Here is a 25,180-nt window from a genome sequence, read left to right as displayed (position 1 = left end):
CTATCCAACCATGGCTGCCATAATTTATGGAAGTATTCCTGCTTATTCCTCTTGGTGTAAATACTTTTTTTCAAGTTGAATTATATACAGTACAGACCAAAAGTTTGGACACACCTTCTCATTTAAAGATTTTTCTGTATTTTCTTGACTATGAAAATTGTAGATTCACACTGAAGGCATCAAAACTATGAATTAACACATGTGGAATTATATACTTAACAAAAAAGTGTGAAACAACTGAAAATATGTCTTATATTCTAGGTTCCTCAAAGTAGCCACCTTTGGCTTTGATGACTGCTTTGCACACTCTTGGCATTCTCTTGATGAGCTTCAAGAGGTAGTCACCGGAAATGGTCTTCCAACAATCTTGAAGGAGTTCCCAGAGATGCTTAGCACTTGTTGGCCTTTTGCCTTCACTCTGCGGTCCAGCTCACCCCAAACCATCTCGATTGGGTTCAGGTCTGATGACTGTGGAGGCCAGGTCATCTGGCGTAGCCCCCCATCACTCTCCTTCTTGGTCAAATAGCCCTTACACAGCCTGGAGGTGTTTGGGGTCATTGTCCTGTTGAAAAATAAATGATGGTCCAACTAAACGCAAACCGGATGGAATAGCATGCCGCTGCAAGATGCTGTGGTAGCCATGCTGGTTCAGTATGCCTTCAAATTTGAATAAATCCCCAACAGTGTCATCAGCAAAGCACCCCCACACCATCACACCTCCTCCTCCATGCTTCACGGTGGGAACCAGGCATGTAGAGTCCATCCATTCGCCTTTTCTGCGTCGCACAAAGACACGGTGGTTGGAACCAAAGATCTCAAATTTGGACTCATCAGACCAAAGCACAGATTTCCACTGGTCTAATGTCCATTCCTTGTGTTCTTTAGCCCATACAAGTCTCTTCTGCTTGTTGCCTGTCCTTAGCAGTGGTTTCCTAGCAGCTATTTTACCATGAAGGCCTGCTGCACAAAGTCTCCTCTTAACAGTTGTTGAAGAGATGTGTCTGCTGCTAGAACTCTGTGTGGCATTGACCTGGTCTCTAATTTGAGCTGCTGTTAACCTGCGATTTCTGAGGCTGGTGACTCGGATAAACTTATCCTCAGAAGCAGAGGTGACTCTTGGTCTTCCTTTCCTGGGGCGGTCCTCATGTGAGCAAGTTTCTTTGTAGCGCTTGATGGTTTTTGCCACTTCCCCCTAGGGACACTTTCAAAGTTTGCCAAATTTTTCGGACTGACTGACCTTCATTTCTTAAAGTAATGGTGGCCACTCGTTTTTCTTTACTTAGCAGTTTTTTTCTTGCCATAATACAAATTCTAACAGTCTATTCAGTAGGACTATCAGCTGTGTATCCACCAGACTTCTGCACAACACAACTGATGGTCCCAACCCCATTTATAAGGCAAGAAATCCCACTTATTAAACCTGACAGGGCACACCTGCGAAGTGAAAACCATTTCCGGTGACTGCCTCTTGAAGCTTATCAAGAGAATGCCAAGAGTGTGCAAAGCAGTCATCAAAGCTAAAGGTGGCTACTTTGAAGAACCTAGAATATAAGACATATTTTCAGTTGTTTCACACTTTTTTGTTAAGTATATAATTCCACATGTGTTAATTCATAGTTTTGATGTCTTCAGTGTGAATGTACAATTTTCAAAGTCATGAAAATACAGACAAATCTTTAAATGAGAAGGTGTGTCCAAACTTTTGGTCTGTACTGTAGTTCGTTTGGGCGGCGGGCCCGATTTTTAGATAGACTTTTTACAAGTGGACGATTCCCGGTGGTCATTTCCACCATTAGACCTGCTAGCGAGAGGCAATTAAAGCCCTGGAGCATACACAGTAAGATCCCTTTAATCCAGCGTCCATGCAGTATTATTGGTATGTGTGATCGCCCGCTGGTATGCCGTGATGGCTGCGGTACTCCCACAATTACTCCATGGCTCCATAGTGTGATGTAAGCGGTGTCTTGTGATCGTTTCTTGTTCTCCGCAGACAAGACTGAAGACGATGCAGAACGCGAAGCGCAGCTCCTGGAGATGAGGTTGACTCTGACCGAAGAGAGGAACTCCGTCCTGGTGCCCTCTGCAGGCAGCGGTATTCCTGGGGCACCGGCCAATTGGTGAGAACCATCACCCAGCGCTAAATATGTACACCCCTCATTGATCTCCTCCAGGTGTCCTTACCTCCTTGTTATAGGGAGGGAGGCGTACCGAATCTGTGCTTAATGGAGCCGGATTTACTTACTACTTAAAGGGACACTCCATGAAAAACTGATCCTGTGCAGCGCCTGGTACAGATGGAGTGTTCCTAACCTATAGTGATGGGCTGTGTCCAGTTTAATCTGCACAAGCCATATTCCAGTCCAGCTCATGGGTATGCACACTACATGGAGAAAAGTATGTACCCCCTCCACAGATCACCTCCAGAAGCTTCTTTCTCTGACCTCCCATCCTACACCCATAGACCTTAATATGGAGTCGCCCCTCTGCAGATATAACGGCTCCCACTCTACAAGATTTTGTAGGAGTCTGTGGGAATTTTTGCCCCTTCATCCAGAAGAGCATTTGTGAGGTCAGACCCTGATGTTGGGGGGAGGCCAGGCTCACAATCTCCATTATAGGTTGGGGCTGAGGTCCGGGCTCTGTGCGGCTGCTCATGTTTTCACCCCTCCATGTCTGTATGAACCTTGTGCACTGGGCGTAGTCATGGGGAACAGAAAAGAGCCTTCCCCAAACTGTTCCCACAAAGGTGAAGCTACAATTGTCCACAATGTCTTGTGCAGAAGATTAAGATTTCCCTTCACTGGAGCTGAGGGCCCAGTGCCGACCCCTGATAACAAGTTCATAGCATCATCCTCCTCCACTATCTGTACAGCGGGCGCAATGTAGTCAAGGGGTAACATCCTCCTGGAATCGCCAAACCCAGACTCCTCCATCAGACGCCAGATAGAGAAGTCCGATTGGTCACTGCACGGAACACGTCATCTCATGGGCGTACCCACCGTGGGGCAGGGGGAGGCAGCTGCCCCCCCCTAGAAGCAATCACGCAAGCCGCACACCAGGGCCGGCATCAGCACCCGGGCAAATGCCGGGGCCCTGAGCAGGCAGGGGGGCCCCTCACCGTCAGCGCCCGCTCCCCCCCGCTTGCTCAGGGCCCCGGCACAATACTTACCCCATCCCGTGCCTCCGCAGCAGCTCCTGCATCCTCCGCGGCTGCTGCACTGTGTCGTCTCATGTCAGAGGGCGCGGTGACGTCTTTACACCGCGCTCTCTCCTGAGCAGTCACAGCGCAGAGCGGGATGAGGCCAGCGACCCTGGAGCCCGGAGCAGCGGCAGCAGGTGAGATGTGAGGTGTGTGGTTTTTTTTTATTTTTTTTTATTATATGGAGGCCTGTGGCATTATAAGGGAGGGGGGTGACATCCTGCATGGGGCATTATAAGGGGGGGGGTGACATCCTGCATGGGGCATTATAAGGGAGGGGGGGTGACATCCTGCATGGGGCATTATAAGGAGGGGGGGGGTGTCATCCTGCATGGGGCATTATAAGGTGGGGTGACATCCTACATGGGGCATTATATGGGGGGGGGCAGTCTGCGTGGGGCATTATGTGGGGGGAACAGCCTGCGTGGGGCATTATGTGGGGGGGGGGGCAGCCTGCATGGAGCGTTATATGGGGGCCAGTATCCTGCATTGAGCATTATATGGGGGCCAGTATCCTGCATGGAGCGTTATATGGGGACCAGTATCCTGTATGGAGCGTTATATGGGGGCCAGTATTCCGTATGGAGCGTTATATGAGGGCCAGTATTCTGTATGGAGCATTTTATGGGGGCCAGTATTTTATATGGCGGCCAGTATCCTGCATGGAGCGTTATATGGGGGCCTGTATCCTGTATGGAGCGCTATATGGCGGCCAGTATCCTGTATGGAGCGTTATATGGGGGCCAGTATCCTGCATGGAGCATTATATGGGGGCCAATATTCTGTATGGAGCTTTATATGGGGGTCAGTATTCTGTATGGAGCATTATATGAGGTCCAGTATCCTGTCTGGAGCGTTATGTGGGGGTCAGTATTCTGTATGGAGCGTTATATGGGGGACAGTATCCTGTATGGAGCGTTATATGGCGGCCAGTATCCTGTCTGGAGCGTTATATGGGGACCAGTATCCTGTCTGGGGCATTATATGGGGACCAGTATCCTGTCTGGGGCATTATATGGGGACCAGTATCCTGTATGTAGCGTTATATGGGGGCCAGTATCCTGTATGGAGCGTTATATGGGGGCCAGTATCCTGTATGTAGCGTTATATGGGGGCCAGTATCCTGTATGTAGCGTTATATGGGGGCCAGTATCCTGTATGGAGCATTTTATGGCGGCCAGTATCCTGTATGGAGCGTTATATGGGGGCCAGTCTCCTGTATAGAGCGTTATATGGGGACCAGTATCCTGTATGGAGCGTTATATGGGGACCAGTATCCTGTCTGGAGCGTTATATGGGGGCCAGTATCCTGTATGGAGCATTTTATGGCGGCCAGTATCCTGTATGGAGCGTTATATGGGGGCCAGTCTCCTGTCTGGAGCGTTATATGGGGACCAGTATCCTGTCTGGAGCGTTATATGGGGACCAGTATCCTGTCTGGAGCGTTATATGGGGACCAGTATCCTGTATGGGGCCTTATATGGGGGCCAGTATTCTGTATGGAGCGTTATATGGGGACCAGTATCCTGTATGTAGCGTTATATGGGGGCCAGTATCCTGTATGGGGCCTTATATGGGGGCCAGTATTCTGTATGGAGCGTTATATGGGGACCAGTATCCTGTATGTAGCGTTATATGGGGGCCAGTATCCTGTATGGAGCATTTTATGGCGGCTAGTATCCTGTATGGAGCGTTATATGGGGGCCAGTCTCCTGTCTGGAGCGTTATATGGGGACCAGTATCCTGTCTGGAGCGTTATATGGGGACCAGTATCCTGTCTGGAGCGTTATATGGGGACCAGTATCCTGTATGGGGCCTTATATGGGGGCCAGTATTCTGTATGGAGCGTTATATGGGGACCAGTATCCTGTCTGGAGCGTTATATGGGGACCAGTATCCTGTATGGGGCCTTATATGGGGGCCAGTATTCTGTATGGAGCGTTATATGGGGACCAGTATCCTGTATGTAGCGTTATATGGGGGCCAGTATCCTGTATGGAGCATTTTATGGCGGCTAGTATCCTGTATGGAGCGTTATATGGGGGCCAGTCTCCTGTATGGAGCGTTATATGGGGGCCAGTCTCCTGTATGGAGCGTTATATGGGGACCAGTATCCTGTATGGAGCGTTATATGGGGACCAGTATCCTGTCTGGAGCGTTATATGGGGGCCAGTATCCTGTCTGGAGCGTTATATGGGGGCCAGTATCCTGTATGTAGCGTTATATGGGGGCCAGTATCCTGTATGGTGCCTTATATGGGGGCCAGTATTCTGTATGGAGCCTTATATGGGGGCCAGTATACTGTGTGGAGCGATTTGCCGGTTTCTGAGCTATTGTGGAATTTACAATAGATATTGCTCATGTAATGTAAGAAGTGAAATCTTTGCATTGTACTATATATATATATATATATATATATATATATATATATATATATATATATATATATATATATATATATATATATATATATATATATATATATAATATTTCTCTTTGGTATCTGTGACCATTCATTGCCCCCCCAGTTTTGATCCTGGGTACGCCCATGCGTCGTCTCCAGAGTCCAGTGGTGCTTGGTGATGTACGGCTGCATGCAGCTGCTCAGCCGGTCTTTGTACCCGTCCGGTCGTGGTTCCCCTTTCAGTATGTCTTAATTGACTGGATACCCGTGAGCTGCACATTACCTGCTCTGTGGACTCGTAGCCTCCTCAGATACGCCAGCTGATCTGCTCTCCTTCATTCGGGCTTTTATTATATTAGGTTTCCTGAATGACAAAACTACAGAATTTGTGCTACAAAATGTATTGGACTCTGTCACAAAGTATTTCCTGCCAACTATCACCGCACTCATCAAGTAAACATCGGGGAAAGTTGGCCGGCTGCAAGCAAAGTGTTATTTTTTTTTTATCATTACCTAATACAGAGATCCAAATCTCCTGCATTAAAGGGATTATCCAGTCACCACATATTGATGACCTTGTGATCCGCATCCTTAGGATTGGTCAATATCAGATCGGTGGTAATTCAACAACCGCCTCCGGAGATTAAAACAGCCGATCAGTGGGATTGATGAGTGTCGGACCACCAACAAACTTATTTTGTGACTGATCCGACGGAAAAGTCATCCGTAGCTGTGACCAGTGGACCCTTTAACAAAGGGAACACCCTAGTAGCAGATTTTTGCATTATTTCAGACTACCGCTTTCCCCACATTACTATCCAGTCTTAAAAGAGTTGCCCAGGATTTAGACCTTGTCAGATCAGTAAGGCCGGGAGTTGGACCATCACTGATCTGATAAGCTAACATAGGCCATCAGTATAGACAAGCCCTTTAACAGTGGAAAGGATTGGCAGGACACCAGCCATTTCCTATTCACGTCACTCTGGAGAAGTGGGTATAAGGGAAGGCCATTTCTCTGTAATCTTTTGCATATGAGCCCATACTCTCTCTTACCCATTTTACCTTCTATCTGATCTCCTCACGACAATCCTTTTTCTTAATTGACGCTGACCTGGCTTCATAAATCCCCAGTGATCGCTGGAGGGGAAGCCGCAGCAGCTGTACAATTTCTCTGCAGTGGCCACTACAGGTGAAATGGAGTATAACATGCTGGCCAGTCGAATAAATGGTTTTTCATATAAATCATGATGGGGCTGAGTCCTCCAGCTTTATCCCTCCTTTCTGGCACAGATATTGGGGTCCTCAGCAAGGGGGGGGTCTTTGTTGTAGAGTTGCTGGATTGGTTCAGTGCAGGAGGACGCCATGGTCAGGGCTCAGCATTTTCTGTCTCTCCCCCAGGTTACTGATCTCGCCATCCTGCAATATTTTGCTCTTGCTCTAAATAATTCCGACCTTGCACTTGGCATAAATCAGCGTTAAGTATCCGTGCACTTATCGCACCCGTGTGTTAATTATCCCGCTCGCGCCTCACTTTAGAAGGAAGCGGTGATAAAACGCCATTGCCCGGCCGCGGTGGCGGCGCTCCCGATTTAAATGCCTGGTTCCTTTCAGTCGGCCCTCTGTAATTTTCCAGGCATTAAGAGACAGCAAATTAAAACCCACACGGAAACCTCGGCATTAATTATACATGAAAGGACAGAGGAGGTGAGTAATGTTACGCACAATTTAGTGGCAATAAACCCGTCCATCGCTGACATCCCGAATCAATTAGCAGGACATAATAATTACAAGGGGAAAAGACATTGAAACAGCAGTCGAGTCTCCTCGGTCCGCGGGGCGCGCGTCGGGGGGGGGATGCTGGATCTCCATTGACGCCCAATATGGACAGAATTACTGCAGAATTGCGGTTTTCATCCGAACTTTCAGTAAAACCTCCCATATTACTGCATTATATTACTGCATTTCCAGGCAATCATGCCAGTCTGGACTCTGGAAAAGCAGGATAGCGCCCATTATAGACACAAATATAGCTACGTAGAGGTGATCACCCACCTTTCCTAGACTCCTTAATATCTTTGCTGTTCTTCTATCACTTCATTTCTTTCCTTACTTGCTTTTCAGGCATCTTGGAAAGCTGGGTGGCACCCAAGATGCTGGCTATGATTGCTACTCCAGTTTGTCATCCAGCTTTCCCAGTTTGTTCAGTTATGGAGTTTTACATCCCCTGCTCCTGTGTCTCCATTACTAGGCAGACTTACCTTTCAGTTCTCTTGGAAAGCTGAGTGGCACACAACAAGGTCAATATTTCTTCATCGCTCCGTAAGGGCTAAACTTGCTATACAGAATTACAGCTAAACTAGGGCCGTCACCCAACTTTTCCGGACTTAGCAATGGTAAAGCATGCTCAGTTTTTCATCCCTTGAAACCACGTCATTGCTTGCCATTCAGGACTCCTTGAAAGCTGGGTGTCTGGCTATGACAGTCTCATAGGGGTTGCCAACCAGCCTCGACTCCAGAACGACAGAACTTGCAGAGTCATGCAGGGCTTTGATTTTAGAGGTAGTTTGATTTCCGGTTTGGGATCTGGAGTCGCTCGTTTACGACTTCTTGTGTTTTCTCTTTCTTTCAGGACTCCGGTGTCGGGAATGGAGACTCATATCCCTGTTATTTTCCTGGATCTCAATGGTAGGTGAATGCAGGGCTCATCCTGGTGGGTGCAGCTTGTGCCGATAACCAGTGTCATTACACTCACCCAACCCACCCGGTGTCAGTGCTTTACTCCTGTATTTCTTGCAGCCGACGATTTCAGCTCCCAGGACAATTTGGATGAGCCAGAAGCGGCCGGGTGGGACGCAACACTGACCGCTGAAGAGGAGGACGAGTTCTTTGACCTACAGATTGTCAAACATCACGATGCTGAGGTTTGTATCACTCCTTAATTTTCTCTACATCTGTAAGCAAAATTTACCTAAAGGGTGTCATTATGAAAATGTATGTACTGATCCTGAGTTACATCCTGTATTATACTCCAGAGCTGCACTCACTATTCTGCTGGTGCAGTCACTGTGTACATACATTACATTACTGATCCTGAGTTACATCTTGTATTATACTCCAGAGCTGCACTCGCTATTCTGCTGGTGCAGTCACTGTGTACATACATTACATTACTGATCCTGTACTGATCCTGAGTTACATCTTGTATTATACTCCAGAGCTGCACTCACTATTCTGCTGGTGCAGTCACTGTGTACATACATTACATTACTGATCCTGAGTTACATCCTGTATTATACTCCAGAGCTGCACTCACTATTCTACTGGTGCAGTCACTGTGTACATACATTACATTACTGATCCTGTACTGATCCTGGGTTACAACATCCTGTATTATACTCCAGAGCTGCACTCACTATTCTGCTGGTGCAGTCACTGTGTACATACATTACATTACTGATCCGGAGTTACATCCTGTATTATACTCCAGAGCTGCACTCACTATTCTGCTGCTGCAGTCACTGTGTACATACATTACATTACTGATCCTGAGTTACATCCTGTATTATACTCCAGAGCTGCACTCACTATTCTGCTGGTACAGTCACTGTGTACATACATTACATTACTGATCCTGAGTTACATCCTGTATTATACTCCAGAGCTGCACTCACTATTCTGCTGCTGCAGTCACTGTGTACATACATTACATTACTGATCCTGAGTTACATCCTGCATTATACTCCAGAGCTGCACTCACTATTCTGCTGGTGCATTCATTGTGTACATACATTACATTACTGATCCTGTACTGATCCTGAGTTACATCTTGTATTATACTCCAGAGCTGCACTCACTATTCTGCTGGTGCAGTCACTGTGTACATACATTACATTACTGATCCTGTACTGATCCTGAGTTACATCTTGTATTATACTCCAGAGCTGGACTCACTATTCTGCTGGTGCAGTCACTGTGTACATACATTACATTACTGATCCTGTACTGATCCTGAGTTACCTCCTGTATTATACTCGAGAGCTGCACTCACTATTCTGCTGGTGCAGTCACTGTGTACATACATTACTGATCCTGAGTTACATCCTGTATTATACTGCAGAGCTGCACTCACTATTCTGCTGGTACAGTCACTGTGTACATACATTACATTACTGATCCTGAGTTACATCCTGTATTATACTCCAGAGCTGCACTCACTATTCTGCTGCTGCAGTCACTGTGTACATACATTACATTACTGATCCTGTACTGATCCTGAGTTACATCCTGTATTATACTCCAGAGCTGCACTCACTATTCTGCTGGTGCAGTCATTGTGTACATACATTACATTACTGATCCTGGGTTACATCCTGTATTATACTCCAGAGCTGCACTCACTATTCTGCTGCTGCAGTCACTGTGTACATACATTACATTACTGATCCTGAGTTACATCCTGTATTATACTCCAGAGCTGCACTCACTATTCTGCTGGTGCAGTCACTGTGTACATACATTACATTACTGATCCTGTACTGATCCTGAGTTACCTCCTGTATTATAATCCAGAGCTCCACTCACTATTCTGCTGGTGCAGTCACTGTGTACATACATTACATTACTGATCCTGTACTGATCCTGAGTTACATCCTGTATTATACTCCAGAGCTGCACTCACTATTCTGCTGGTGCAGTCACTGTGTACATACATTACATTACTGATCCTGAGTTATATCCTGTATTATACCCCAGAGCTGCACTCACTATTCTGCTGGTGCAGTCACTGTGTACATGCATTACATTACTGATCCTGAGTTACATCCTGTATTATACTCCAGAGCTGCACTCACTATTCTGCTGGTGCAGTCACTGTGTTCATACATTACATTACTGATCCTGAGTTATATACAGTATTATACCCCAGAGCTGCACTCACTATTCTGCTGGTGCAGTCACTGTGTACATACATTACATTACTGATCCTGAGTTACATCCTGTATTATACTCCAGAGCTGCACTCACTATTCTGCTGGTGGAGTCACTGTGCACATACATTACATTACTGATCCTGAGTTACATCCTGCATTATACTCCAGAGCTGCACTCACTATTCTGCTGGTGCAGTCACTGTGTACATACATTACATTACTGATCCTGAGTTACATCCTGCATTATACTCCAGAGCTGCACTCACTATTCTGCTGGTGCAGTCACTGTGTACATACATTACATTACTGATCCTGAGTTATATCCTGTATTATACCCCAGAGCTGCACTCACTATTCTGCTGGTGCAGTCACTGTGTACATGCATTACACTACTGATCCTGAGTTACATCCTGTATTATACTCCAGAGCTGCACTCACTATTCTGCTGGTGCAGTCACTGTGTTCATACATTACATTACTGATCCTGAGTTATATCCAGTATTATACCCCAGAGCTGCACTCACTATTCTGCTGGTGCAGTCACTGTGTACATACATTACATTACTGATCCTGAGTTACATCCTGTATTATACTCCAGAGCTGCACTCACTATTCTGCTGGTGGAGTCACTGTGCACATACATTACCTTACTGATCCTGAGTTACATCCTGTATTATACTCCAGAGCTGTACTCTCTATTCTGCTGGTGGAGTCAGTGTACATTCATTACATTACTGATTCTGAGTTACATCCTGTATTATACTCCAGAGCTGCACTCACTATTCTGCTGGTGCATTCATTGTGTACATACATTACATTACTGATCCTGTACTGATCCTGAGTTACATCTTGTATTATACTCCAGAGCTGCACTCACTATTCTGCTGGTGCAGTCACTGTGTACATACATTACATTACTGATCCTGAGTTACATCTTGTATTATACTCCAGAGCTGCACTCACTATTCTGCTGGTGCAGTCACTGTGTACATACATTACATTACTGATCCTGAGTTACATCCTGTATTATACTCCAGAGCTGCACTCACTATTCTGCTGGTACAGTCACTGTGTACATACATTACATTACTGATCCTGAGTTACATCCTGTATTATACTCCAGAGCTGCACTCACTATTCTGCTGCTGCAGTCACTGTGTACATACATTACATTACTGATCCTGAGTTACATCTTGTATTATACTCCAGAGCTTCACTCACTATTCTGCTGGTGCAGTCACTGTGTACATACATTACATTACTGATCCTGAGTTACATCCTGTATTATACTCCAGAGCTGCACTCACTATTCTGCTGCTGCAGTCACTGTGTACATACATTACATTACTGATCCTGAGTTACATCTTGTATTATACTCCAGAGCTGCACTCACTATTCTGCTGGTGCAGTCACTGTGTACATACATTACATTACTGATCCTGAGTTACATCCTGTATTATACTCCAAAGCTGCACTCACTATTCTGCAGCTGCAGTCACTGTGTACATACATTACATTACTGATCCTGAGTTACATCCTGTATTATACTCCAGAGCTGCACTCACTATTCTGCTGCTGCAGTCACTGTGTACATACATTACATTACTGATCCGGAGTTACATCTTGTATTATACTCCAGAGCTGCACTCACTATTCTGCTGGTGCAGTCACTGTGTACATACATTACATTACTGATCCTGTACTGATCCTGAGTTACATCTTGTATTATACTCCAGAGCTGCACTCACTATTCTGCTGGTGCAGTCACTGTGTACATTACATTACTGATCCTGTACTGATCCTGAGTTACCTCCTGTATTATACTCGAGAGCTGCACTCACTATTCTGCTGGTGCAGTCACTGTGTACATACATTACTGATCCTGAGTTACATCCTGTATTATACTGCAGAGCTGCACTCACTATTCTGCTGGTACAGTCACTGTGTACATACATTACATTACTGATCCGGAGTTACATCCTGTATTATACTCCAGAGCTGCACTCACTATTCTGCTGCTGCAGTCACTGTGTACATACATTACATTACTGATCCTGTACTGATCCTGAGTTACATCCTGTATTATACTCCAGAGCTGCACTCACTATTCTGCTGGTGCAGTCATTGTGTACATACATTACATTACTGATCCTGGGTTACATCCTGTATTATACTCCAGAGCTGCACTCACTATTCTGCTGCTGCAGTCACTGTGTACATACATTACATTACTGATCCTGAGTTACATCCTGTATTATACTCCAGAGCTGCACTCACTATTCTGCTGGTGCAGTCACTGTGTATATGCATTACATTACTGATCCTGTACTGATCCTGAGTTACATCCTGCATTATACTCCAGAGCTGCACTCACTATTCTGCTGGTGCAGTCACTGTGTACATACATTACATTACTGATCCTGAGTTATATCCTGTATTATACCCCAGAGCTGCACTCACTATTCTGCTGGTGCAGTCACTGTGTACATACATTACATTACTGATCCTGAGTTCCATCCTGTATTATACTCCAGAGCTGCACACACTATTCTGCTGGTGGAGTCACTGTGTACATACATTACACTACTGATCCTGAGTTACATCCTGTATTATACTCCAGAGCTGCACTCACTATTCTGCTGGTGCAGTCACTGTGTTCATACATTACATTACTGATCCTGAGTTATATCCAGTATTATACCCCAGAGCTGCACTCACTATTCTGCTGGTGCAGTCACTGTGTACATACATTACATTACTGATCCTGAGTTACATCCTGTATTATACTCCAGAGCTGCACTCACTATTCTGCTGGTGGAGTCACTGTGCACATACATTACATTACTGATCCTGAGTTGCATCTTGTATTATACTCCAGAGCTGCACTCACTATTCTGCTGGTGGAGTCACTGTGTACATACATTACATTACTGATCCTGAGTTACATCCTGTATTATACTCCAGAGCTGCACTCACTATTCTGCTGGTGCAGTCACTGTGTACATACATTACCTTACTGATCCTGAGTTACATCCTGTATTATACTCCAGAGCTGTACTCTCTATTCTGCTGGTGGAGTCAGTGTACATACATTACCTTACTGATCCTGAGTTACATCCTGTATTATACTCCAGAGCTGTACTCTCTATTCTGCTGGTGGAGTCAGTGTACATACATTACCTTACTGATCCTGAGTTACATCCTGTATTATACTCCAGAGCTGTACTCTCTATTCTGCTGGTGGAGTCAGTGTACATTCATTACATTACTGATCCTGAGTTACATCCTGTATTATACTCCAGAGCTGCACTCACTATTCTGCTGGTGCAGTCACTGTGTACATACATTACTGATCCTGAGTTACATCCTGCATTATACTCCAGAGCTGCACTCACTATTCTGCTGGTGCAGTCACTGTGTACATACATTACATTACTGATCCTGTACTGATCCTGAGTTACATCCTGTATTATACTCCAGAGCTGCACTCACTATTCTGCTGGTGCAGTCACTGTGCACATACATTACATTACTGATCCTGAGTTACATCCTGTATTATACTCCAGAGCTGCACTCACTATTCTGCTGGTGCAGTCACTGTGTACATACATTACATTACTGATCCTGAGTTACATCCTGTATTATACTCCAGAGCTGTACTCTCTATTCTGCTGGTGGAGTCAGTGTACATTCATTACATTACTGATCCTGAGTTACATCCTGTATTATACTCCAGAGCTGCACTCACTATTCTGCTGGTGCAGTCACTGTGTACATACATTACATTACTGATCCTGAGTTACATCCTGTATTATACTCCAGAGCTGTACTCTCTATTCTGCTGGTGGAGTCAGTGTACATTCATTACATTACTGATCCTGAGTTACATCCTGTATTATACTCCAGAGCTGCACTCACAATTCTGCTGGTGCAGTCACTGTGTACATACATTACATTACTGATCCTGTACTGATCCTGAGTTACATCCTGTATTATACTCCAGAGCTGCACTCACTATTCTGCTGGTGCAGTCACTGTGTACATACATTACATTACTGATCCTGAGTTACATGCTGTATTATACCCCAGAGCTGCACTCACTATTCTGCTGGTGGAGCATATGATGGGGTGTATATAAATGGCTTTTCTCTTCTGCACAGCCCCTTTAAGAAATGTTTGGCTTGGTTACAGGTGAAGGCTGAAGCCTCGTGGGACTGCACGGTCCACAACAGCCCCCATCTCAGTAAAGGATCGTCAGCGGATGAGCGGGTTTTCCTTATCGTCAGAGTGACGGTTCAGCTCAGTCATCCCGCCGAGATGCAGCTGGTTCTGCGCAAGCGGATATGTGTGAACGTCTACAGCCGCCAGGTGACTGCGAGAACTTCTGGTTACGAGCCTCCATATTGAAGGTCTCCTCACAATGTGACGCTCACCCACATCTGTTCTTTACTTTTTTTTATAGACATTTCTTCCTTTTCTTTCTCTCTAGGGATTTGCTCAAAGTTTTCTAAGGAGAATGTCATCAAGAAGTAGTATCACAAGTTGCGGGGTCACTGTTGAGATCGTCTCCAATATTCCTGAGGTAACGACTCCAATAAGTCTATATAATAAACCTTCTATACTTTAAGAAGGCAAATTAATTTTACGCAGAACTAAAAAATAGTAAAATTGGGTTTAATTTGATAAGCTCCCTACAGTGAAAACTATATAATCAAGAAGGAGTATCTGTACCAACATCATTTACAATGAGAAACAAGGAGGCAGTACTATCTGTACCTTTTTAACATTTTAGTGAAAAACCGTGATGCAGTATTATCTGCGCTTACATACTTTATAGAGATATATTAAGGCAATACTATCTGTGCCTCATGATTATCAAGGGAGCAGTAGTATGTGTACCTTCATTATTTACAGTGAGAAACAAGGAGGCAGTACTATCTGTGCCTACATCATTTCATGTGAAAAACAGGGAAGCCGTATTAGCTGAGCTTACATACTTTATAGGGATATATTAAGGCAGTACTATCTGTGCCTCCTCCTTAACAAGGGGACAGTGGTATGTGTACCTTTGTCATTTACAGTGAGAAACTAGGAGGCAGTGCTATCTGTACCGACATAATTTATAGTTAGAAACAAGGAGGCATTGTTACCTGTGCCTACATCATTTACAGTTACAAACAAGGAGGCAGTGCTATCAGTGCCAACATAATTTATAGTTAGAAACAAGGAGGCAGTGCTATCAGTACCAACATAATTTATAGTTAGAAACAAGGAGGCAGTGCTATCAGTACCAACATAATTTATAGTTAGAAACAAGGAGGCAGTGTTACCTGTCCCTACATCATTTCAAGGGGAAAACAGAGAAGCAGTGTTCTGTACATAGATATTTCATAGGCTTCTATTAAGGCATTATTGACTTTGAATACATCCTCTACAGGGAATGACAGAAAGGTAGCACTATCTGTGCCTACATCATTTATAGGGAATTAAGAAAACCTTACTCCTGTGCCTTTATATTTGACTGGGAATCGGTAGTATATGTGCCAACATATAGCTTAAAGGGAGATCTAAAGGCACTACCATCTGTAACTAAATAATTAAAGTGAAAATCAGGCAGTACTGTCTGTGCCTATACTTACAGTGAGAGGAAATGAGGACATTTTATTTATACTTGCATCTTTCACAGGACCGGACAGGGACGTACATTCAGTACTGGGAGTAATATTTTTACCTACATCCATTTATAGGGAGTGATGTGGAAGCAGCAATGTCTGTCTTGCATCACAGTTAAAGACAAGGAGGCAGTACTATCTGTTCCTACATTATTATTAGGGAGCGATGAGGTGACTGCGTTATTTATACCTACATCATGTACATGGAGAGACCAGAAGTCAGTGCCGCCTGTGCTTACATCATTTACAGGTAAAGACAAGAAGGCAGTACTATCTGTTCCTACATTATTTTCAGGCAGAAATGAGGTGACTGCTTTATAGCTGAGTGGTCAGTGTTGTATCTGTACTGACCTCACAGGGACACGTTAGCATTTGGGGTCTGGCCGGACGTATGCGCCTCTCTTCTCGTTGTCGTCCTCTTAGATGGGGGTAGTTATCAGAGGTTACGTTTGATGTTCTCAATAGTTGGAGCTCCCTCCGCTCTCTTGTTTGGTCGGAGTCTCCCGAGGGTCCTATCAGAAGGTTGATTCCTCGCCCCCCTCCCCGCGTCTTTATTGCGGTGGTTGGAGGCCGCCTGTCGCTCTCTTCCCCCCTCCACCTCCTGCTTTCAGACACTGTTACTTTTACAAAGGTTACGCTGTCATTTCACCAACAAAGGCCCTTTGATGATTACCGTACAGAATACAGATTTCCATTGATCCAGACGATCGATACGTCCCGCAGTTCCCCCGCGCTGTGGAGCGCACAGCTTCATCTGTCCTCCGCTGAGCGCAGATCTACAATGTGGGGGATGTCTCCGCTGGGAGAAATTTATTTAAAATAAAAATGTGTCTTATTGTCTATATACATTTGTGATGACCGTATACACCTCTGTACCTCCAGGACTCCCAAGGAGCAGAGGACCGGGAGGCCCTGGCCAGAATGGCTGCGGACGTGGACGGCGACAACTCCTCCACTTACATCGAGAAGTATTTACGCAGCGTATTGGCCGTAGAGAACATCCTCACCCTGGACCGGCTGCGTCAGGTCTGTATCCTACTGGTTTTCTGCTAATTATTTCTCAGGACTATTCCTTTTAAAGGGGTATTCCTAGAATTAAAAGTTACTGATTTCCAAGTGTCTCACCGCTGTGACCTAGTGACTCCACAGCGGAGCTGCCCCCCTCGACCTCTGCACCATTCATTCGGCATGGGACTGCTGGAGAAAGCAGAGTACCTCTCTCGAATATTTTCATCAGTCCCATAAACAATGTCGAAAATGCTCATTTCCGTTCCATTCAAGATTCTCTGGATCACTGGGAAACCCAGTGGTCAAACCCAATGGATAGGGGACAACTCTACTTCCGGGGATATGTGACCACTGCAGTCAATCACTGGTGACCGACACATCGCCTCTACTGCCCATGATTGACAACATTGGTGTCCATACAGTGCAGGAAGTGTAGAGACCAGACCTTGCCTTCAATGGATGACCGATGGGTGCAGAGGAGAGAGGAGGAGGCAATGTCTGATATGTAGGAACGTTTTTGTAACCAGATGTAAGGATTTTTTCTGTCCTGTCACTGATGATGGCGATCAAACTGGAACAGACTTTAGGACTGAATGTCATCACATTTTACCATTACAGCATTCCCAATGTATTGGGGATGAAGGCAATTAAAAACGGTCCCCCATAAAAAGGGTTCAGGGTGGCCATATGCTGTTGATTGCTGGGACCCCCACCAATCAAGAGAATAGTGTTTTGTAGCGCCATGCACACACATCTGGTATATTCATTTACTATGGAATGGCTGGAAATTGCAGAGCGTCCTCGGCCGTCCCCCAGGAGTTGCCCTACTAATGAATAATGAAGAGGCATGTATGCTCATCTTCCTCTCAATTCCCAGCTCCTTTCTCGGCATCAGTGGGGTCCTAGTGGTCAGACACCCAGGTATCAAAATGTTGTTCCCTATCTTATCGACAACTTGTACGCTTGGTGCAACCACTTTAAATACTTTCTGCCGTGCCGCGCTTTATGGTACCGATGCTGTATTGAGGGTTACTTCTACTCAGTGATTTTTATGGGCACTGCTGAATATCCAGAGAAATCCTCTGGGCGTGTATGTGCGAATATGATCACTATTCCATCTAATATGGGCAGTGTAGTGCCGTACACGTGCAGGCTGGCACTAACTGGGTAGATGCCATGTGTTCCTAGAGTGTTGCACACAGTACACCTTAGCACATAAAGCGTCATTGCTGTCACTATGTGCCGGTTCTGAAAAAAAAAAAAAAACAGTTAATTTAAGACGTTTGCTTCAGGTCCATTGTGTGACCCACAAGATCTGCTTGGGATGAATGCTCTCCTCCGTAGCTTGTTTTTCCTTATTTTCATCACATGAGAACCCCCCCCCCCTTAGACACCACAAAAATTTTGGAAACTGAAGAGATCACACTAAATTGAAATTTGAAGGAACATGAACAATCTGAAGTCTAAACCCGCAGATCATTCCCGGATCCACCGACACATCAGACACACATCTGTTCTCAAGACCTGTTGTTGTTTTTTTTTTTTTGCCCTAAAGTATGAGCCCTGGAGACGTTAACGTCTTTCACTCCCCCTTCCCTTGTCACGCAGGCTTTCTGCCCCATCGGCAGAGGATATCGAAATCCATGCCGCACCAGCGGAGAGCAGTGCCAGCCCTCAGGAGACCAGACCCAGTGTTATACCAAACCGAGACTTGGCGTAAAACAACGCTCATACTTAGCACCTCCTAAATGTGAATGGAGGAGGAGAGCGTCTGCCCCGCCAGTGCTACTGCAGGAGACCTGGGACGACTTCAAGATGCCAAGAGGCAGCATGCGTGGAGTACCACAGAGCAGTAGTCCGCGTCACGGGGCAAAAGAATATGACGCCTATTGGAGAGAGAAATTGGATTTGCTTTTGGGAAACAGTTAAGACTGGAACAGGAAAACTTTTTGGCCTAAACTTTAAACCTTAAGGAAATAAAGAGACCCAAGAACAGTGATGTCCTCGCTCGGTGGCCTGATCATGGAGTGGCCTTTGGCATTCACACCGTGGTACCTTTGGTCCATATTGGAACTGATGCCATTGAAGGAGAACTGGAGAGAGTGTTTTCCTGATTTTTCTTTGGACCCACAAAAAAAATGGACCAGATATTGTACGTTTTGTAACAGTTTGCAAAGTAGATAAACCTCTCAATGGAACGGAGTGTAAAGGGAATGCGCGAGCTCTTCAGGACAATGCACATTGGTTGCATCTGTAAGATGTTCTCTTCTAAAGTGCCATCCGGGAGGCTTTAAAGGAGTTGTCCTGTAAGGGGGTTATAATCACTGGATAGATGATATTGTATGATTGTTGGTGGTCTGGCTGCTGAGATCCCCAAGATCCCAAAAACAGGGACCTAAAGTCCTCTTGTGTGAATGGAGCAGAACTGAGCATGTGCGGCCACCAGTCTTATTGACAGTGGTGGTCGCACGTGCTCACTCTCTTCATTCACACAGAGCACTTTAGGACCCGATTTCTTGGGATCAGTTGGGGGAGCCCAATAGTGGGACCCTCAGCCTTCATAGATTAATCATCCATCCTGAGGACAAGCAATTAATGTTGTGAATTGGACAACTCCTATTAGTATAGATTTCTATACTATATTCCATGAATGAGCCCCACAGCGAGGGGCATACTTTTTGTGCTTCATGAGCCCTTTTAATACATATGGTTGTTCTACCAATTATGGCCACTCCACAACGTACGACGCTGTGCCTAGGGCGCCTTCTTTGGAGGTGGTGGTAGTTGAATCCGTTCCTATGTGACATCGGTGACCTCTCCTAAGTCCTGGTTAGCCCCTTATAATAAACCGAACTCAATAGTTAAGCTAGAAGCTTCCAAACCCCCTGCTCCCCCAGTGGTGGGTGCATGATATCATAAGTAAGCAATCCGCCCAAAATGTTGGACGGGAATCCTTTAACCGTTTCATGTAGAGCTGTTAACACTCGGCAGCGTTAGTAGGTGTCTAGCCACCATATTGTTCAGTCTCTGTGAGCATGTTCAATGGACTATTTTCTATGAAAAAAAATAAAGTAAGCGTATAATGTGACCTTATCTGTGGAGGTTGTAATCTCTACTTTATGCATCAGCTACACCGGACGAACTATCCTGACGACGAGGTTCGTACGACCCCAAAACGCGTTGATTTATCTCTAGGCTCAATAAACTATTTGGATCAGAGTAATCCCGCACTTTGTATATTTGATGCGAGCAGCGCGGCCAAAGGATTCACTTTTTTTTATTATTATTATTAACCTGTACTCTGTTAGTCAAACTGATGGAAGGGGACAGGTGTTAAGAGACGAGCATGTAGTACTAACTGGACCTACATTCATTTCTTGTGAAAAACAGCTGGCAGTTATATCTCTCTCTACATCATTTATAGGAAGAAGCAGGGCGACCACACTATTAGTATCTATATCATTTACAGAAGGAGAATAGGAGCAAGTACTATCCTGTTTTTAAATAAATTACAGGAAAAAACAAGGAGGTAGTACTATCTGTCCCTAAATGACTTGCAGGAAAAGACAAGGCGCCGGCAGGATCTGTCCCTACAGGAAGAGACCAGGAGACAGTACTATCTGTTCCTACTTAATTTACAGGAAAATATAGAAAGTCAGAACTGTCTGTACCTACATACAGTGCTGCTCACCATTATTGGCACCCCTTAATTTTTTCATAGACTGTACAATATCTTCAGAAGTAATTGGAAATGTACCAAAGTTATATCCTCAGGATTTTTTAATTAGTGGTCCAAAGTAATACAACAATAAAACATTGGTTTTCAAGTTCTATGTTGCAATTTGAAAGACTAAACAGAATAAACAGCATAATTAGCAAACCTAATTAATACTTGGTTGCACACCCTTTGGCATTGCTGACAGCCTCCACACGTTTCTTGTAGCCATCTATAAGCTTCTTGCTCTTCTCCGCTGGAGTTTTCTCCCATCTTCCTTTCCAGTTTGTTCGAGCTCTTGAATGTTTGCAGGATTCTTTTTCCCAATGGCAGATTTCAGCTCACCCCAAAGATTTTCAATGGGATTGAGGTCAGGACTTATTGCTGGACATTTTAAAACAGTCCATTTTTTTCTTTCAACCATTCCTGTGTACTTTTGGATGTGTGCTTTGGGTCATTGTCTTACTGGAGGACTCATGATCTATGACTCAGTTTTCTTACACTGGGTACAGCATTTCGCTCTAAAATCTTTTGTTAATTCTCTGATTTCATGATTCCTGTGATACGGTCAAAGCCTCCAGTACCGGATGCAGCAAAGCAACCCCACAGCATTATAGATCCTCCACCATGCTTAACTATTGGTAAGGTGTTCTTTTCCTTATGAGCTTTATTGCACAGTCAGTAAACAAACTGTTGCTTTGCATTGCCAAAAATCATCTGTCCACAGAACATTTTCCCAGAAGGATTGTGGTTTGTCAAGGTACTCTTTGGCAAAGATCAGTCGTTCCTTTTTATGTCTTTTCTTCAGCAATGGTTTCTTCCTTGGCCTTTGTCCATAAAGCTCTGCTTGGTTTAGTGCGTGACTTATGGTACTTGTTGAAACCTTGACCCCAGACTGTTCCAGGTTGGCCTTCAGGTCTTTGGATGTTTGACGTGGTGTTTTTTCCCACCATTCGCACCAACCGTTGAAGACCTCTCTTGTCTGTTTTCCTCTTTCCCCCACGTCCAGGGAGATTCTTGACTGCTCCATGCTTGGCAAACTTCTTAATAACATTGTGCACTGTTGAAACTGGGATACCTAAGTCTTTGGAGATGGCCTTATACCCTTTGGAAGTCTTGTTTGCTAATAATAGTAGTTCTGATGTCCTCAGACAGCTCCTTTGTCTTCACCATTGTGACAAAGGAACAGGGCCTACCATGTGGCTTTCTAAAACACTGAAGTCATCATTCATTGGCTAATTCATGTCACATGGGCACCAACAATACTGGTCATGGTATCTCTCTACGTTATTTAAAGGAAGAAGGGTGACAGCACTTTAAGTACTTATATAATTTTCCAGAAGGCTAGAAGCCAGTGCTAGCTTCCCCCTTCTTCATTTACAGTAAAATATATGGATGCAGTATTATCTGTGCCTACCTAATTTACAAGAAAAGACAAGGAGAAAGTACTATCTGTATCTACACGGTTTACATGGAGAGACTGGGTGGCAATAGTATCTTTGTCTATTTCATTTTCAGGAAGAAACCGGGAGACAATAATGTTAGTACTGGCTCCTGGCTTCCTTCTGTAAGTGATATATTGTAGGTACTATCTGTCCCTATTTGTTTTACATAAAGACTTACCAAGGCCGTCCTATCTGTACCTACATGATTTATAGAAAAGCCAGGCAAGCAGTACTATCTGTGCCTACGTCATTTACAGAAAAGACCAGGAGGCAGTACTGTCTTTACCTACATCATTTATAGAAAAGCCGAGGAAGCCGTACTAGCTGTACCTAAATCATTTACAGGGAGTGACCGGGAGTAAGTACTATCTGTACCCACATAATTTACAATAAAGACCAGGAGGCAATACTATCTGTACCTACGTCATTTACAGGGAGGCGGTACTGTCTGTACCTACGTCATTTACAGGGAGGCGGTACTGTCTGTACCTACGTCATTTACAGGGAGGCGGTACTGTCTGTACCTACGTCATTTACAGGGAGGCGGTACTGTCTGTACCTACGTCATTTACAGGGAGGCGGTACTGTCTGTACCTACGTCATTTACAGGGAGGCGGTACTGTCTGTACCTACGTCATTTACAGGGAGGCGGTACTGTCTGTACCTACGTCATTTACAGGGAGGCGGTGCTGTCTGTACCTACGTCATTTACTGGGAGGCGGTACTATCTGTACCTACGTCATTTACAGGGAGGCGGTACTGTCTGTGCCTACATCATTAACAGGGAGGCAGTGCTGTCTGTGCCTACGTCATTTACAGGGAGGCAGTGCTGTCTGTGCCTACGTCATTTACAGGGAGGCAGTACTGTCTGTGCCTACGTCATTTACAGGGAGGCAGTACTGTCTGTGCCTACGTCATTTACAGGGAGGCGGTACTATCTGTACCTACGTCATTTACAGGGAGGCAGTACTATCTGTACCTACGTCATTTACAGGGAGGCAGTACTGTCTGTACCTACGTCATTTACAGGGAGGCAGTACTATCTGTACCTATGTCACTTACATGGAGTGACCAGGAGGCAGTACTATCTGGTGGTTAGTCTGCTGTATATGTAGAGGCGGTTTCTCCTCTCCTGCAGCCTTTTCCCTTTGCTAACAGCTGAGCAATTGGCCATAATTAGGGTAATGAGACCTGAATACATGAATGCCGCCCTGTAGGTTCCTCCTCGTCCGGTCGCCTTCCCTGCCGCGCTCCTCGGCTGTGTGATAAATTGGATTTAGTCAGTAATTCAGCAGAATGTAACCTTTTACAGCCACATAAAGACGATTTCCTCACTGTGACCGGTGTCAGGAAGTCATATTTCCCCTCCTGGCTCCATCCCGAGGAGATCACAGACCCCTCTCCTTCACGTCTCCTCACCTGCTTAGAAGTAATAAAGTACTCTCTCTAATTATTTATACTGCGCTTCTTAGTGATCTGTCTTATAATCTGACACATGAGGCATGTACACGAGAATGAGTTCATTGTGTGATCCCTGTGTGTGTGTGTGTGTGTGTATATATATATATATATATATATATATATATATATATATATATATATATATATATATATATATATATATATATATATATATATATATATATATATATATATATTTATTAGCAAAGAATAGGGTGTGTACCATTGTGAGCTCGTGTATTGTTCAAAGAACATGTTTGTTACAAGGTGTTAATTATTTTATGGTTGAGCGTTACATGGGGCACTGTCACAAGCACAGGACCCGTAGTAATGGAGGCCGGCGATGGATCCATCAGGTCACATCCCCATAAATAACCATAAATTGGTTATGGTTTAATTTTCCAAGTTGCAAAATAGTCATACAATTTTCTCTCCAACACTGAGCCTCTAAATAGACGGATGCTTCAAATTCTGTAGAGATTACTTCTCATCAGGCATGTCATTCTCATCAAAAGCGGGATTACAATGACTGATAACACCTCTATATAAAGTAGATAAATCAGGATCCACCATTCACAATAGGTGATGTCACAGCTCACCTCCTCCTCCTCCTGTACAATAACTGATAACACCTCTATATATAGTAGATAAATTAGGATCCACCATTCACAATAGGTGATGTCACAGCTCACCTCCTCCTCCTCCTGTACAATAACTGATAACACCTCTATATATAGTAGATAAATCAGGATCCACCATTCACAATAGGTGATGTCACAGCTCACCTCCTCCTCCTCCTGTACAATGACTGATAACACCTCTATATAAAGTAGATAAATCAGGATCCACCATTCACAATAGGTGATGTCACAGCTCACCTCCTCCTCCTGTACAATAACTGATAACACCTCTATACAGTAGACAACACAGGATCCACCATTCACAATAGATGTCACAGCTCACCTCCTCCTCCTCCTGTACAATGACTGATAACATCTCTATACACAGTAGATAATACAGGATCCCCCATTCACAGTAGATGATATCACAGCTCACCACCTCTCTGTTTTATTTTTATGCATGGACGACAAAAAGTATTGCATCTTTGAAGAGGGTACTTGAAGAGTATCTTTATTCATTCCATAATAAAAGCAATTTATATATTTTTTTACACCATAGTGAAAGTTCATAATTTGGATTTTTTTTCTCTCTGGAAATTTGGGCAATAAAAATACTAAATGTTTTTGTTTTGTCTCTTTCAATACAGGAGGTGGCGGTAAAAGAGCAGTTATCGGGAAAAGGAAAGCTGAGCAGGAAAAGCTTAAGTTCTCCTAATGTCCACAGGGTA

General features: G+C 44.5%; 1 protein-coding gene across 1 annotated transcript in view; it reads left to right on the top strand.

Moving 5' to 3' along the window:
* KIF13B (kinesin family member 13B) overlaps positions 1–25,180 on the top strand; it is a 205,660-nt gene that overhangs the window by 146,513 nt on the left and 33,967 nt on the right. The window contains exons 29-35 of the mRNA XM_073673434.1: positions 1,991–2,117; positions 8,233–8,288; positions 8,400–8,524; positions 14,723–14,899; positions 15,021–15,113; positions 17,086–17,229; positions 25,100–25,177. Coding sequence (XP_073529535.1) covers positions 1,991–2,117; positions 8,233–8,288; positions 8,400–8,524; positions 14,723–14,899; positions 15,021–15,113; positions 17,086–17,229; positions 25,100–25,177 — 800 coding nt within the window. The remainder of the gene's footprint in view (positions 1–1,990; positions 2,118–8,232; positions 8,289–8,399; positions 8,525–14,722; positions 14,900–15,020; positions 15,114–17,085; positions 17,230–25,099; positions 25,178–25,180) is intronic.

This window comes from Phyllobates terribilis, unplaced genomic scaffold (assembly GCF_046119375.1).
Source record: "Phyllobates terribilis strain yellow unplaced genomic scaffold, ASM4611937v1 Scaffold_3__8_contigs__length_932513732, whole genome shotgun sequence".
In the NCBI taxonomy this organism is placed as follows: Eukaryota; Metazoa; Chordata; class Amphibia; order Anura; family Dendrobatidae; genus Phyllobates; species Phyllobates terribilis.
The sequence above is the reverse complement of the archived record's forward strand: the minus strand, read 5'-3'. Positions and strand labels throughout refer to the sequence as shown.